This window comes from Mobula hypostoma, chromosome 15 (genome assembly GCF_963921235.1).
Source record: "Mobula hypostoma chromosome 15, sMobHyp1.1, whole genome shotgun sequence".
Lineage (NCBI taxonomy): Eukaryota > Metazoa > Chordata > Chondrichthyes > Myliobatiformes > Myliobatidae > Mobula > Mobula hypostoma.
The window spans coordinates 12,574,532-12,590,670 of record NC_086111.1 but is presented as its reverse complement, the minus strand read 5'-3'; the positions used below and the strand labels follow the sequence as shown (position 1 = coordinate 12,590,670).

At 40.8% G+C, this 16,139-nt stretch overlaps 1 protein-coding gene across 3 annotated transcripts in view; it reads left to right on the top strand.

Moving 5' to 3' along the window:
* Nucleotides 1–16,139, top strand: part of ift122 (intraflagellar transport 122 homolog (Chlamydomonas)) — a 191,326-nt gene that overhangs the window by 24,187 nt on the left and 151,000 nt on the right. For all 3 annotated transcript variants that reach the window (XM_063067746.1, XM_063067745.1, XM_063067744.1), the window contains exons 4-7: nucleotides 5,857–5,935; nucleotides 8,040–8,116; nucleotides 9,167–9,233; nucleotides 10,283–10,420. In XM_063067746.1, the coding sequence (XP_062923816.1) occupies nucleotides 5,857–5,935; nucleotides 8,040–8,116; nucleotides 9,167–9,233; nucleotides 10,283–10,420 (361 nt within the window). The remainder of the gene's footprint in view (nucleotides 1–5,856; nucleotides 5,936–8,039; nucleotides 8,117–9,166; nucleotides 9,234–10,282; nucleotides 10,421–16,139) is intronic.

Genomic DNA, 16,139 nt, shown 5'->3' with positions numbered 1-16,139 from the left:
ACCGGTGCTCAGAGTGATTGTAGAGGAGAGCTTCTCTACAATCTTTGCATTCTTTGGAATGCAAAGAGTGGAATGTGTCGAGACACTCTTCCACAAAATAATTCTTGATAGATCATTTGTAAATTTGGGGACTGAGAGATTCAAACAAATTGGCCAAAGGTTGATACATGGAATTAGGTCACAGATAAGCCAGCCTTGAGGAGGTAAATTGCCTAGTCATGATTTTATAGTCAAGTGGTTCAAGTTGTACACTCTTTAAGATTACCCATCCTTCACTGTCTGGTATGGGAGTCGACGGCACAGGACTGAAAGAAGCTGGAGAGGGTCGTATATTTAGTCGGCTCCATCTTGGGTACTAGCCTACAAAGTACCCAGGACACCTTCATGGAGTGGAGTCTAGGAAAGGCAGCATCCATTGTTAAGGATCCCCTAGCACCCAGGGCATGCCCTTTTCTCAATGTTACCATCAGATAGGAGCTACAGAAACCTGAAGGCACACACTCAGCGATTCAGGAACAGCTTCTTCCCCTCTGCCATCTGATTCCTAAATGGACATTGAACTACCTCACTTTTTCAATATATATTATTTCTGTTTTTGCACGATTTTTAATCTCCAATATGCATACACTGTAATCGATTTATTTGTTTGTTTTATATTATGTATTGCATTGAACTGCTGCTGCTAAGTTAACAAATTTCACGACACGTGCCGGTGATAATAAATCTGATTCTGATTCTTCTCTTGTGCTCAATAAATAAAGTTCAAGTTCAAGTTTAATTGTCATTCAACCATACTGGGATAGCCAAACGAAACAGCATTACTCTGGAACTGATGTGTCAAACACAGTACAACAGTCATGCATAGCACAAGGCTCATATAGCACAGACAAGATAGTAAGCATATAAAAGAGCAATAAAATACAGTCACATAAAAATGATGTAGTCGAAGTCCCTGAATCCATGAATGTTGCAGCAGTCTGCAGTTGAACAAAATACAGCTTTGTTTTCTGCCGAGTGAATACTTGGGAGGTTGGGGGGGGGGCAGCACTGACTCCAGCATGGACACTGTGCCACACTACCTCTGGCACCCGACTCCAACTCCTTCCCTTGGGTGGCTGCAAATGTGCAGTTCCGCGGCTTGACGTCTTTACTATGACCAGGGCTACGCAGCTCCCCCACTGACCACCCCGGCCATTCGCCAATAAAAAAAGAAATAGATTTGCAGCGGGATCACTTGCGATCACTAGAAAAGCAACTGAGACAATTGCTTGCTGTTAGACTACATAGTGCCTTTGCGTTCTGACGCAGGCAGCAGCACAATCTGCACCAAGTCCAGCTTCTTCAGCTTCTCCACCAACAAGCAACTCGCTGAAAAAGTAGAGCTGTAGTACTTTAAGTTTTTAATGTCCAGCAGGGTCTTGTGATTAGAAAGTACACGTTTAAAAAAGATAATAACCTTTGGTTGGCCCCGTAGAAGTCTCTGTGTTCGAGTGCGCCTCCATCTTACTTAAAGTCCCAATCTGCTCAATCAATCTCCATAACATAGTCCTTGAGTCCAGCACCATCCTTGCAATCTCTATGCATTCTTTCCAGCTTAATGGAAAATTTCTTAAAACAGGTTGACTAAAATTCCATACAATATTCCAAATATCTTGTACAACTGCAGTGTAACTGCACTGATTAATGAAGGCCAGTGTGCCATAAGTCTATATGCAAAATCCATTGCAGGGAATCGTACTCCTTGGTCCCTCTGCTCTACAACACTCCTCAGGGCCCTATTGTTCGCTGGCAGTCTTACTCTCATTGGTTTTCCCAAGATGCAATACACCGTAACTAATCAAATTAAACTCCATTTGCCGTTCCTTAGCCCAGTGGTCCCCAACCACCAGGCCGCGAGGAAACGATGTGGTTTGGCGATAATGAACCACTATGAGTCAGCTGCACCTTTCCTTATTCCCTGTCACGCCCACTGTTGAACTTGAACGCACGCGAGGTCCGCAAGAATATTGTCAATATTAAACCGGTCCGCAGTGCGCAAAAGGTTGGGGACCCCTGCCTTAGCCCACTCTAGATTCCATGCATTCTAACTACATAGCAGCCTCCCATGTGGACCCTCATCAAAGGCCAAACTGAAATCCATATAAACTAATCTCCCCCCAGCCACCTTATTGGCTACCACTTCAGAAAGCTCATTCAAATTCATGAGACATCTCCCACTCACAAAGCTGCGCTAACTACTCCTAATCAACTCCTGTCTTTCCAAATGTTTGTATATCTTATCCCCCAGAGTCCCCACTGGTTTAAAAAAAAATGTTAAGCTTACTCTATTCTATAGTTCCCAGGTTTTTCTTTGCAGCCTTTCCTAATTAAAGGCATGTCATTAACCACTCAAGTATTCCAGCACTTCACCAGTTGCTAATAATGATGCATAGATCTCAGCCAGGGCTCCCACAGCTTCCCACAGTGTTCTTGGAGCCTCATTAGTAACTTCTGTTTACAATATATGGTAGCTATTTAAACCATTTCACAGCTGTTTAAAAATTCTTGAAAATATTCATTTTTAGCAGGTATCGTGATTGATGATCAATAAAGGAAGCTTAAACTTGTCTGCTCTTTCTAATGCAGACAATGAGCTATGATTTCCTAAGCAAAATTTTAATTCAGTGCAAATTGAACCACTTGGTCCTTTGCGCTTGAATTAAGCTGTGCATATTTTTAACATTTCAATTTACAATTATATTCTTCATTCTTCACCTCAACCTCCATCTCCACCATGACCATCACAACTGCCCTAACCTTCCTTTCACACTTTTTTCTTGCTATGCAAGAAGTCAAATTTTTGGATCTGTACTTATACTGCTGAGGCAGTAGTGGCCAGGTGCATAATTTGAAGACTAAAATTTTTGTGTCCTTTAGGGAATTTGATCAATGATTGATCAGTTATTGGCACGGGTGTTCAGACGCATATAATAGAGCAAAGATTAGTTGGTCGTTAGAGAAGCTTAAAAACCAGCAGAATGCAACTAAGAAGTCATAAAGAAGGAAATGATGGAATACAAAGGTAATTAGCCAATAATACTAAAGAAGATACCAAAAAATTCTTCAGATATATAAAGAGTAAAAGAGAGATGGGAGTAGATAGTGGTCTGCTGGAAAATAATGCTGGAGAGGTAGTAATAGGGGACAAGGAAATGGCAGACTATTGAATATTTTGCCTAAGTTCGCTATGAAAGACACTAGCGGTATACTGGAGCTTCAGTAGTGTCAGGGGTCAGAAGTGAGTGAAGTTGCTATTACTAGGGAGATGGTGCTTGAGAAACTAAAAGGTCTGAAGGTAGGTGCTGTAAGTCACCTTGACCAGATGGTCTATACCCCAGGGTTCTGAAGGTGGCTGAAGAGATTGTGGCGGCACTAGTAATGATCTTTCCAGAATCAGTGGATTCTGGCATAGTTCCGGAAGAATAGAAAATTGCAAATGTCACTCTACTCTTCAAGAAGGGAGAGAGGCAGAAGAAAGGAAATTACAGACCAGTTAGTCTGACCTCAGTGGTTGAGAAGATGTTGGAGTTGATTGTTAAGAATGTGGTTTCGGGGTACTTGGAGGCACATGCTAAAATAGGCCAAAGTCAGCGTGGTTTCCTTAAGGGAAAAGCTTGCCTGACAAATCTGTTGAAGTTCTTTGAAGAAATAACAAGTAGGATAGACAAAGGAGAATTGGTGGATGTTGTGTACTTGGATTTTCAGAAGGCCTTTGACAAGCTGCCACACATGATACTGCTTAACAAGCCCATGGTATTACAGGAAAGATATTAGCCTGGATAGAGCATTGGCTAAATGGCAAGAGGCAAAGATTGGGAATAAAGGAAGCTTGTTCTGATTTGCTACTGGTGACTAGTAGTGTACTACAAGGGTCTTTGTTGGGACTGCTTTTTACATTATATGTCAATGATTTGGATGATGGAATTGATGGCTTTGTGGCCAACTTTGCAGATGATACAAAGATAGGTGGAGGGGCAGATAGTGTTGAAGAAATGAAGAGGTTAAGAAGGACTTGCACAGATTGGGAGAATGGACAAAGGACTGGCAGATAGAATACAGTGTCGGGAAGTATGTGATCATGCACTTTGGTAGAAGAAATAAAAGCATAGATTATTTTCTAAATGGAGAGAAAATTCAAAAATCTGAGGTGCAAAGGGACTTGGGAGTCATCGTGTAGGATCCCCTGGTGAGGAAGGTAAATGCATTATTAGCATTCATTTCCGTAGGATTAGAATATAAAAGCAAGGATGTTAATAGTGAGGCCTTATCTGGAGTATTGTGAGCAGTTTTGGGCCCCTTATCTAAGAAAGGATGTGCTGACATTGGATAGGGTTCAAAGGAGGTTCACAGAAATATTTCCAGGATTGAAAGGCTTATCATATGAGGATCATTTGATGGCTCTAGGTCTTTACTCATTGGAATTCAGAAGAGTTGGGCAGGGGGGAGATCTCATTGAAACATCTCAAATATTGCAAGGCCTCGATAGAGTAGATTTGGAGAGGATGTTTCCTATGGTGGAAGTGTCTAAGACCAGAAGACACTGTCTCAGAATAGCGGGATGTCCATTTAGTATGGAGATGAGGAGGAATTTCTTTAGCCAGAGAGTGCTGTATATGTGGAATTCGTTGCTACAGGCGGCTGTGGAGGCCAAATCATGTTTAAGGGTATGTTTAAAGCAGAGGTTGGTAGATTCTTGATTAGTCAGGGCATGAAGAGACACAGGGAGAAAGCAGGAGATTTGGGGCTGAGAGGGAATTGGATCAGCCATGATGAAATGGCGGAGCAGACTCGATGGGTCAAATGGTCTAATTCTGCAACTATATCTTGTGGTCTTACAGTATATATTATAATAGTTTATTATTCAGACAATTTGAACCTGCAGATTTGAAACTTAATTTTATTTTTACAAGTTCGCTGATGACACCACTGTTGTGGGCTGTGTCAAAGGTGAAGATGAATTGGAATACAGGAGAAAGATTGAAAATTTGGCTGGGTGGTGTAATAATAACAACCTCTCACTCAATGACAATATGACCAAGGAACTGATTGTCGACTTCGGGGGAGGGAAACCAGAGATCCATGGGCCAGTAATCATCGGAGGATCAGAGGTGGAGAGGCTCAGTAACTTTAAATTCCTGGTTGTTACTATCACAGAAGACTTGAAGAAAGCACAGCAGCACCTCTACTTTCTCAGGAGTCTGCGGAGATTTGGCATGTCATCAAAAACTTTGGCAAACTTCCAAAGATGTGTGATAGAAAGTGTGATGACTGGCTGCATTATGGCCTGGTATGGGAACACCAATGCCTTTGAGCGGAAAAATCCTACAAAAGGCAGTGGAGTTGGCCCAGTACATCAAAGGTAAAAATCTCCCAACCATTGAGCACAACTTCATGAAACATTACTGTAGGAAAGCGGCATCCATTTTCAAAGATTCTCACCACCCAGGCCATGCTCTTTTCTCGCTGCTGCCATCAGGTAGAAGGTACAAGTGCCTCAGGGTTTGCACTACCAGGTTCAAGACAGTTACGACTCCTCAACTATCAGGATCTTGAACAAAATGAAGTAACTACACTCATTTAAGAACTCTTTTGTTATTTATTGCTATTTATTTATATTTGCTTTTGCATAGTTGTTGTCCTTTGATCCTATTTACAGTTACTGTTTTATAGATTTACTAAGTTTGCCCCAGAAAAAGAACCTCAGGGTTATATCTGGTGACATGTATGTACTCTGATAATAGATTTTACTTTGAACTTTAAATTTTATTAATTTTTATTCTTCTGCTTGAACTAATGAATTGATTATGGTTATTTCAGGTAAACGATTTGCATCAGGTTCCACTGACAAGAGTGTTATTATCTGGACCTCTAAACTAGAAGGCATCTTGAAATATACGTAAGTTTTCTTTATTGATGTCCTTTGCTGAGAAGGGTAACATTGTGGAACTCCTGGAAATAGTTTCCAAAGGAAGGTCAAATTTTAATTTAAATGTTAATGTTATTAAATTGATTTCTGGGTCCTTGCTAAAATAGAAACTAAAATGAAAATCTTTCCCCAATTATTATTTTCAGTTGTGGGTAAGGAAGAGAACAAGCTGGGCCAGAGAGAATGCTGACTATAAGAATGGAAGCCTGCTGCCAGCTCTTGAGATCTGTTACAATTTTCTTACATATTCCTTTGACTGCAATTGATAAAATGTTGCTGTTGATGAACGGAGCTGAGATGTTTTTTATGCAATCACAGATTAGCTATTTTTCCTGATTGACAAGAAAACCAGTGGGGCTGATTTTTATTGTTCAGTTTCTCATCATTTTTGCAGTGGCACCTGGTATATAAGCTTACACTAACTCAGCCAAGAACCATGTTGATAACGTTCAGACCCAATTTATAGTAACGTTCTGATAACCTGGCACCTGGTTGTATCTGGCATGCAATGCTATGTGCCTGTAATGCTGTTGCAAATAAGTTTCTTAGTGAACCTCCATGTAAATGTGACAATAAACTCAACTTATTTTCATTTGAGTAATCCAATCAATGGAAGTCAATTATATTTAACAATGTCTATTGATTGTTTGGCTTATTCTGCCTTCTAGATTGATGTGATCATGTGTGAACTTAGCTTTGTGGGTGGTCACAGAAATCTGGAAGTTGAGCCTAATTACGTCCACACTACACTGGATAATTTTGAAAACGAAGCTTTTTCTCTTTGTTTTGACCTCCTGTCACACTGAGCCGGCGTTTTCAGCCCCCGAAAACGGGGATTTTCAGAAACGGTCTCCAGAGTGAATAAATCTGAAAACGCTGAATATCTATTGTAGTGTGTACAGGGTAACCGGAGAGATTTAAAAATGCAGTCATGACAACACCTCAACAACAACGCTTCTGCTTGGTACTGAGCAAGCACTGCTGGATGGCTGCTATAACGCGCAGTTGGTGTGAACGGCGTGAGTTAAGTTGTGAAGTGAGCTTTTTTGACTATTTAAAAACACTGTCATGACGTGCCGGAACAGATTGCCGCAGCGCGGCATTTCGTTGTTTTCTTGAACGCAACCCCCCACATAACCTAACAATTTCAGAACAGAGGGCAACGAGACTGAAGCCAGAAGAGTTAGAAATGTACTCACCAAATACTTTGACCCATAGCTTACTGAATAAATAAGTATACTCACTTTACCCCGTTTTCTGTCCTTGCTTGTATGAAGGTGGTTTACCTATTTATGCAGGTACTTCTCTGACAATAGATGTGTAACAGCCTAATGTAACATTGTATGGAAATACAAGATAACACTGATGCAGACATTTAACAAGGTGCTTTATTAATGCAACAGAGTTAGTCAGTTTTTCAATGTTTGTCGTCAGCTGGGTCATACTGTCCGTGAACTCCCTGTCGGTTGCCTCCATACGCTCCAGTATTTGTTTTTTTCAGTTTTAAGTCCTCCTGCGCGAGACACAAGAGCAATTCCTTTTAAGTTTTTCTACTCTGTAACTGGACAAACGTGCACCAAGTATACTGTTTTCTCTTTGCTTGTTTTCTGTGTGTCCTGCGCATGCCCAGTAGGAGCAGATTCACCCAAATATCCATCTAATGTGGACGGAGATATTTTGAAAAATGCTTAGTGTGGACGCCTGTCGTTTTTACTCGAAACCGGCGTTTTCAAAATTATCCGGCGTAGTGTGGACGTAGAGTCAGTGGCTCTCAGTGGTGCTGAATATTGCCCTCCACATATGCTGGATACAGTGTTACAGAGAGATAGTGGGAGTCTTCTACTGGGTTTTGCCTGTCCAGACCTTATCCTTTTTTGTACTCTGAATGCTTGAGTCACACTCCAGACTAATGAGTGAGTCAGCAAATTATTGGGAACAGTCAGAAAGTGTTTTACTGTCCTGTAGTAGGCTAATACATACTTAGTACAATATAGTGGAGTGGAAAATACTCAATATCTGTTGATGATCTGATTTAAAATGATTAACTTTATTTTGTGTTTTCATTCTAATGTAGCCATAATGATTCCATTCAGTGCATTGCATATAATCCAGTAACGCACCAGCTAGCGTCCTGTTCCTCCAGTGATTTTGGTAATTTTATCTTTTAATATTTTCAAAACCTAAATAAAAACTTAAACTATTGTTTATTATTATTATATCTGATGATAAGGTCTTCCTTATTGGTGACTTTGGGAATGAGCACTGTAGAAAAAGAATTAAGCAATTATAGGGACTTCTTCAATAAGATGTCAAGCAATTTAACATAGATTTTATTGCCAGCAGGTGGAGCTCCTGAGCGCTCGTGTGATCCAGGGCAAATGTGCATTATGTGTTTATGGTTCAAGGAATTGTGTTTCTGTCATTAAGCTGTCGACATGAACACATCAGGAGCAGGGAAGGGAATTTGGAAGCTTTGTGGCGGAGGCACAACCATAGGGTGTTGATCAGGGATTGGTCAGGGATAGGAGAGTGACTGCAAGTGAAGCAGGTAAGGAGAACAATATGGTAGGAGTGCAGGAGTCTAAACCTTTAGTAATTTTCCAGTGGTATGTGGTTCTTTCAGCTGGATAGATGATAGTAATGAATGAGCTAACTGAATCAGCAACTAACAGTGTAGTGCTAGAATGTTACAGTAGAGTGAGAAGAATTTATAATGTTTTCTGGAGCTAGAGTCCAGAAGGTTGTGTTTCCTGACCAATTCCATGGTTCAGGTTATCTTTTCTTGCAGATGTGTACTCAAACCCCCTTGGGGGGGAAGAAACATACACTACATGACAACACTCACAACACACTGGAGGAACTCAGCAGGTCAGGCAGCAACCATGGAAAAGATCATTCGACTTTTCGGGCCAGAGCTCTTCGTCAGGACTCATCAGGTTCCGGCCCGAAACGTCGACTGATCTTTACCACGAATGCTGCCCAACCTGCTGAGTTCCTCCAGCGTGTTGTGAGTGTTGCTTTGACCCCAGCATCTGCAGATTATTTTGTGTTTACGATACACTACATAACCCCTTGTTTATATTTCTTATATTTTAATGTTCTGGCTAACTTACTGAATTCAATTATTGTGAGATTAGAATTTCCACATTTGTAGTAATTTAGCTTTATTTTTCTTTGGTGTTTAAAACAATTTGATTATAGGTTTGTGGTCTCCAGAGCAAAAATCTGTCTCCAAGCACAAAGTCAATAGCAAAATCACTTGTTGCAGGTAAATCAGACATGCTACATTTATCAATGCTTTTTAGTTTTAAAGATGTTTCCAATGCTGATGTTAGCTTATAGTGGTTACAAGTTGTTTTTGCTCTAAGACGACATATTATAAAACTGTGATGATATTTCTCTTTGGTACAGTTGCATGTTTATTAACATAGGTTTGCGATGTATATCTAGACATTTTGCTTTGTGCTGGTTTAACAATTTATTGCAGTTGAGAAGGACTACAGATTCATTAAGTCTTAAAATAATTTGCAACAGTGAACAGTCTTAGAGAATCAGAAATGTTTAAATATGTTGGTGTATATATGAATATGATACTGCTTCAATGATTCATGGTAAAATTTGCAAACTTTTGGCAGACTTCTCAAGTACTTTCAAAACTAACCATTTTCTGAAATACAAACTTCTGAGTTAGGGAAGTAAAATTTGTCAGCAGTATGAATTTTTAATGCAGCTAGTTTATTCATGCCTTCTTATGTAAGCATCAGATAGAAGTTCCCTTTAGGTTGAGCTAAGGACATCTTTGTATTCAGTGGCTAGCCTACAGGTAGGGTTGGATATTGTCATTACCCTAGATTTTGGGAGATTCACCTTCCTAACCAATGTTTACCAGAAATATTTTGTTGCTGTAATTGGATTAGTAAAATTGCAACATGTTCTGAAGACTTTGGGTCATGACCTGAAAATTACTGCAAATATTTCAGTTGTCACTCATATTTTGGAAGACATTATCAAATTTAAATTTTGAATTGCCCTTCTAGAGCATTGGATTTAAACAGAATTATTGAGCTGAAATCCCATCTCATATGATCTGTATGCTAGAGGAGCAGGAGTAGCCGCAGGGAGTGCTCAACCATCCTATCACTACCTATGAACAAGGTGTTTAGTTCATAGGATAGTCAAGCAGGTAGAGAAAGCAGAGAAAATTAGTCAAAAATTAAGATTACTTGCATTAGTAAAGATGTTCTTGCCTTGGAACATAGTCCTGTTTAAAACAAATGTTTTTCTTAATGTTCTTTTTTTTTGGCTACACTTTGATAGTTGGACAAATGATGGTCAGTATTTGGCCATTGGCTTGTTCAGTGGTATTGTCAGTATTCGAAGTAAGAATGGAGAGGAGAAAGTGAGAATTGAACGTGGTGGTGTTCCGATATGGTCGATTTGCTGGAATCCTTCCAAGTAAGTAAGAAAATCTGGAATCATACAAATGCAAAAACAATATATTCAGTTGCTTGTACACTTGTAATGCAAACAGCAGGAAAGTAACAAAAAAGTACGAAGGTAATCTTTTTTTTAAAGTAGAACTCTACCTAAATTGAGCTGTATTTTCTTCAATATCCAGTTAATAAACTTTATGGATTTTCAAGGTATACTAAACTCCTTGAGAGTTTTAGAATGAATACTCTTCAGAGCCAGGTAAACTTGCCAAAATTCGTTGCAGTCAGTGCTGAGCATCTAAAACCTGGCAATAGCTATTTAAATGTATATTGTGAATTATGGATATAGAAACTGAAACTTTTGCTATAGCATTGGTTTCCAAAATGCCTATTGACTGTGAGAACTTGGCTAAAAAGCTACTTGAACATATCAAATGAAAATTTCATTTCTCCCAACTCTGTTAGAACATGCTGAAGTGCATCCAATCAGTTTGATTCCGATTTGTAATTTGTTTAGTTTGCCAGCAAAAAAAAAATCTGTTACCTATTTGCACTGATTAGGAGTCTGATGAAGAAAACAGAAAAGGTTGTAATTTTCTTATCACAGCATTGGTCTACATGGGTAATACTTTGTTGACATTGTACCTTGTAAATACAAAGAGACCTGGATTGAATCTTGACTTTGGCAGCTGTCCGAGTAAATTTCCACGTATTCTATATGAGTGTGTAGGTTTCAGTTCATCAATATATCTGGGATGTCTTGCATGAACAGATCTCAAACAACAGGAATTCTGCAGATGCTGGAAATTCAAACAACACACATCAAAGTTGCTGGTGAACGCAGTAGGCCAGGCAGCATTTCTAGGAAGAGGTACAGTCGACGTTTCAGGCCGAGACCCTCCCCCTTGTACCCCATCTGTTATTTATTTTTATACACACATTCTTTCTCTCACTCTCCTTTTTCTCCCTCTGTCCCTCTGAATATACCCCTTGCCCATCCTCTGAGTCCCTCCCCCCGTCTTTCTTCCCGCTCTGGGTTCCCCCCTTCCTTGTCTTTCTTCATGTTCTGGGTTCCCCCCCTCCTTGGAGGGGGGGATCCCAGAGGATGGGCAAGGGGTATATTCAGAGGGACAGAGGGAGAAAAAGGAGAGTGAGAGAAAAAATGTGTGTATAAAAATAAATAACAGATGGGGTACGAGGGGGAGGGTCTCGGCCATGAACAGATCTCTTCAGGTCATGTCACAGTATTTCAATTGAGTTAAGGTCTGAACTCTGACTTGGCCATTCCAAAACACAAATTTTATTCTTTTTGAACCGTTCTGTTGTTGATATACTTTTTTGAACCTAGACTGTGATTGTTTAAATGATATCCTTAGTATTGAAGAGAAGAAGTACAATTGTTTGTGTGGTATTAGTTTTGGCAGATTGTGTTTGTCTGTTATAGTTACTTAGATGAAGATCAGACAATATTTTATGACTAATTAATGCAGAAAACCAGGAAATTGCAAAGAGTTCACAAACTTTTTCTTGCAACTATATCGACCTTCAGACCCTTGAACTTCCCAAGCATCTTGTCCCTAGTAATAGCAACTGCACTCACTTCTCCTGACACTCTCAAACTTCTGGCATACTGCAGTTAGTGAAGACCTAAGTATAATACTTAATCAGTTCATCCAACATTTACTTGTCTCCCATTACTACCTCTCCAATGTCATTTTCCAGCATCTACTCTCGCCTCTCTTTTACTCTTTATATATCTGAAAAAAATTTTTGGTATCCTCTTTGATATATATTGACTAGCTCATCTTCATATTTCATATTTCCGTCTTTATGGCTTTTTACTTACCTTCTGCTGATTTTTAAAAACTTCCCAATCCTCTAGCTCTCCAGTAACTTTTGCTTTATTATATGCCCTCTGTTTTGCTTTTATATTGCCTCTGACTTCCCTTGTCAGCCTCAGTGGTGTCATCCTACCTTTAGAATACTTCTTTGGGATATATCTATCCTGTGCCTGCAGAATTGCTCCCAAAAACTTCAGCCAATAATGCTCTGCTGTCATCCCTGCTAGTGTCCCCTTCCAACCAACTTTGGCCAGCTCCTCTCTCATGCCTCTGTAATTCCCTTTACTCTACTGTATTCTTATCTTGCTAAGCAGCCTCAGGTGTGGCACCTTGTCACTGATACATTTGACTTTAGCTTCTCTCTCGCAAATTGCAGGGTGAAGTCTATCATATTATGATCACTGTCTCCGAAGAGTTCCTTTGCCTTAAGCTCCTAATCAAATCCGGTTTATTACACAATACCCAGTCGAGAATTGCGTTTTCCCTGGTGGGTTCAATCACAAGCTGCTCTAAAAAGCCATCTCATAGGCATTCTACAAATTCCTTTTCTTCGGATCCAGCACCAACCTGATTTTCCCAATCTACCTGCATATTTAAATCCCCCATGACCATCGTAACATTGCCCTTTTTACCTGACTTTTTTCTCACCCATTGTAATTTGTAGCCCACATCATGGCTACAGTCAGAGGCCCGTATGTAACTCCCATCAGGGTCTTTTTAACCTTGCAGTTCCTTAACTCTACCACAACGATTCTACAAACATCTTCCGATCCTATGTCACCTCATTCTAAAGATTTGATTACATTTTTTTATCAACAGGGCCATGCCATTTCTCTGTGTACTTACCTGTCCTTTTGATACAATGTGTATCCTTGGATGTTAACTCTGTGGTTAAGAAGGCATATGGTGTATTGGCCTTCATCAATCATGGAATTGAATTTAAGAGCCGAGGGTTAACGTTGCAGCTATATAGGACCCTGGTCAGATCCCACTTGGAGTACTGTGCTCAGTTCTGGTCACCTCACTACAGGAAGGATGTGGAAACTATAGAAAAGGTGCAGAGGAGATTTACAAGGATGTTACCTGGATTGGGGAGCAAGGTTGAGTGAACTTGCCTTTTCTCCTTGGAGCGACGAAGGATGAGAGGTGTATAAGATGATGAGAGGCATTGATCGTGTGGATAGTCAGAGGCTTTTTCCCCAGGGCTGGAATGGTTGCCACAAGAGGACACAAGTTTAAGGTGCTGGGGAGTAGGTACTGAGGAGATGTCAAGGGTAAGTTTTTTACTCAAAGAGTGGTGAGTGCGTGGAATGGGCTGTCGGCAACGGTGGTGGAGGCGGATATGATAGGGTCTTTTAAGAGACTTTTGGATAGGTACATGGAGCTTAGAAAAATAGAGGGCTATGGGTAAGCCTAGTAATTTCCAAGGTAGGGACATGTTCAGCACAACTTTGTGGGCCGAAAGGCCTGTGTTGTGCTGTAGGTTTTCTGTGTTTCTATGTTAAGCTCCCAACTGTAACCTTATTTCAGCCACATCTCAATGATGCCTACAGTGTCATACCTGCCAATTTCTAACTGTGCTACAAGATCATCTACCTTTTACTGAATGCATTTAAGTATGACATACACCGTGAAATTCGCGAACTTTGCAGTAGCAGTACAATGAAATACACGATAAATAAGAGGAAAAAACTGAGTTACATTAAGTATATACTATTAAATAGTTAAGTTAAAATAAGTATTGCAAAATAACAGTAATAAAAAGTAGTGAGGTAGTGTTCATGTGTTCAGTGTCCATTTAGAAATCGGATAGCAGAGGTGAAGAAGCTGTTGCTGAATCGTAGAGTATGTGCCTTCAGGCTTCTGTACCTCCTTCCCAACGGTAACAGTGTGAAGTGGGCATGTCCGGGTGGCGGGGATCCTTAATAATGGATGCTGCCTTCCTGAGGCGCCTCTCCTTGAAAATGTCTTGAATACTGCGGAGGCTGGTACCCATGATAGAGCTGATTAATTTTACAGATTTCTGCAACTTGTTTCCATTTTGTGCAGTAGTACTCCACACCCTACCCCACCCCTCCATACTAGATGGTGATACAGCCAGTCAGAATGCTCTCCACTATACATTTGTAGATGATTTTGAGTGTTTTAGTTGACAAACCAAATCACCTCAGACTCCTAATCAAATATAGCTGCTGTTTTGTCTTCTTTATAGCCGCGTCAATATGTGGCGTCTAGGTCAGGTCCTCAGAGATATTGACACCCAGGAACTTGAAACTGCTCATTCTCTCCACTTCTGATCCTTCTATGATGATTGGTTTGTGTTCCCTCATCTTACCCTTCCTGAAGTCTACAATCAGCTCTTTGGTTTTGCTGAATTTAAGTGCAAGGTTGTTGCTGCGACACCACTCAACTAACTGGTATATCTCGCTCCTGTATGCCCTTTCGCCACCACCTTATATTTGTCATCCTTTCCAATTTTGTCCCCTGACTACTGTTTTGCCCTATCATTTGTCTGTTCTTCCTGAACAGACCCTACAGGTTTTGCTCTGGATTGCTGCCTGTGTAATGCACAGTGAGAGCAAGAACAGGATGATTTGGCAGATGAATGTGTGGCTGAGTGTACTGCTGCAGGGGGTAGGGTTTCAGATTTCTGAAACTCTACCCAGAACAATTCTACATCTTCTGATCCTATGCCACTTCCTTGAGGATTTAGACCATTTGGCCCATCGCATCTGCTCCGCGATTTCATCGTGGCTGATACAGTTTTCCTTTCAGTCCTAGTCTCCTGCCTTCTCTCTGTATCCCTTCATGCCCTGACCAATCAAGAATCTCTCAACCTCTGCCTTCAATATGCATAAAGACGTGGCCTCCACAACTGCCTGTGGCAAGGAATTCAACAGATTCATCGCTCTCTGGCTAAATAAATTCTTCCTCATCAGTGTTCTAAAGGGATGCCTCTCTATTCTGAGGCTGTGTCCTCTGGTCTTAGACTTTCCCACCATAGGCCTGTCACCATTCAATAGGTTCAATGCGGTTACCCTTCATTCTCCTGAATTCTAGTGAATATAGGCCCAGAACCATCCAACGCTCTTCATATAACAAACCATTCAATTTTGGAATTATTTTTGTGAACCTCCTTTGAGCCCTCTCCAGTTTCAGCACATCCTTTCTAAGATAAGGGGCCCAAACTTGCTCACAATACTCCAATTGAGGCCTCACCAGTGCTTTTTAAAGTCTCAACATTACATTCTCACTCTTATTGGGTTTGATTTCTGGTATACCAACTGCTCCATCCTCAGCCCTATCACTCTGTTTCCCATCCCCCTGCCAAATTAGATTAAACCAGGGTTCCCAACCGTTTTATGCCATTGCCCAATACCATTAAGCAAAGGGTCCATGAACTCCAGGTTGGAAACAGGTCATACCTTCCCCAGAAGACATCCCAATGATCCAGAAATCTGAAACCCTACTCCCTGCACCAGTTCCTCAACCATGCATTCATCTGCCAAATCATCCTATTCTTGCCCTCACTGCACTTGGCATGGGCAGCAATCTAGATATTATTACCCTGGTGGTCCTGCTTTTCAGCTTTCTACCTCGCTCCCTAAATTCTCTCTGCAGGACCTCCTCCCTTTTCTTACCAATATGTTGCCAATATGTATGAAAACTTAAGGCTGCTCACCCTCCCCCTTTAGAATGCCATGGCCCTAATCTGATTCGTCCCTGACCCCAGCACTTGGGAGGCAACATACTACCTGGGTGTCTCTATCGTGTCCACAGAATGTTGTGCCAACTCCTTTAAGTATGGAATCCCCTATTACTACTGCAGTCCTCTTCTCCCCCTTTCCCTTTGAGCTATAGTGCCAGAAACTCAGTCACTGCAGCTTCTCCAAAGGGGTG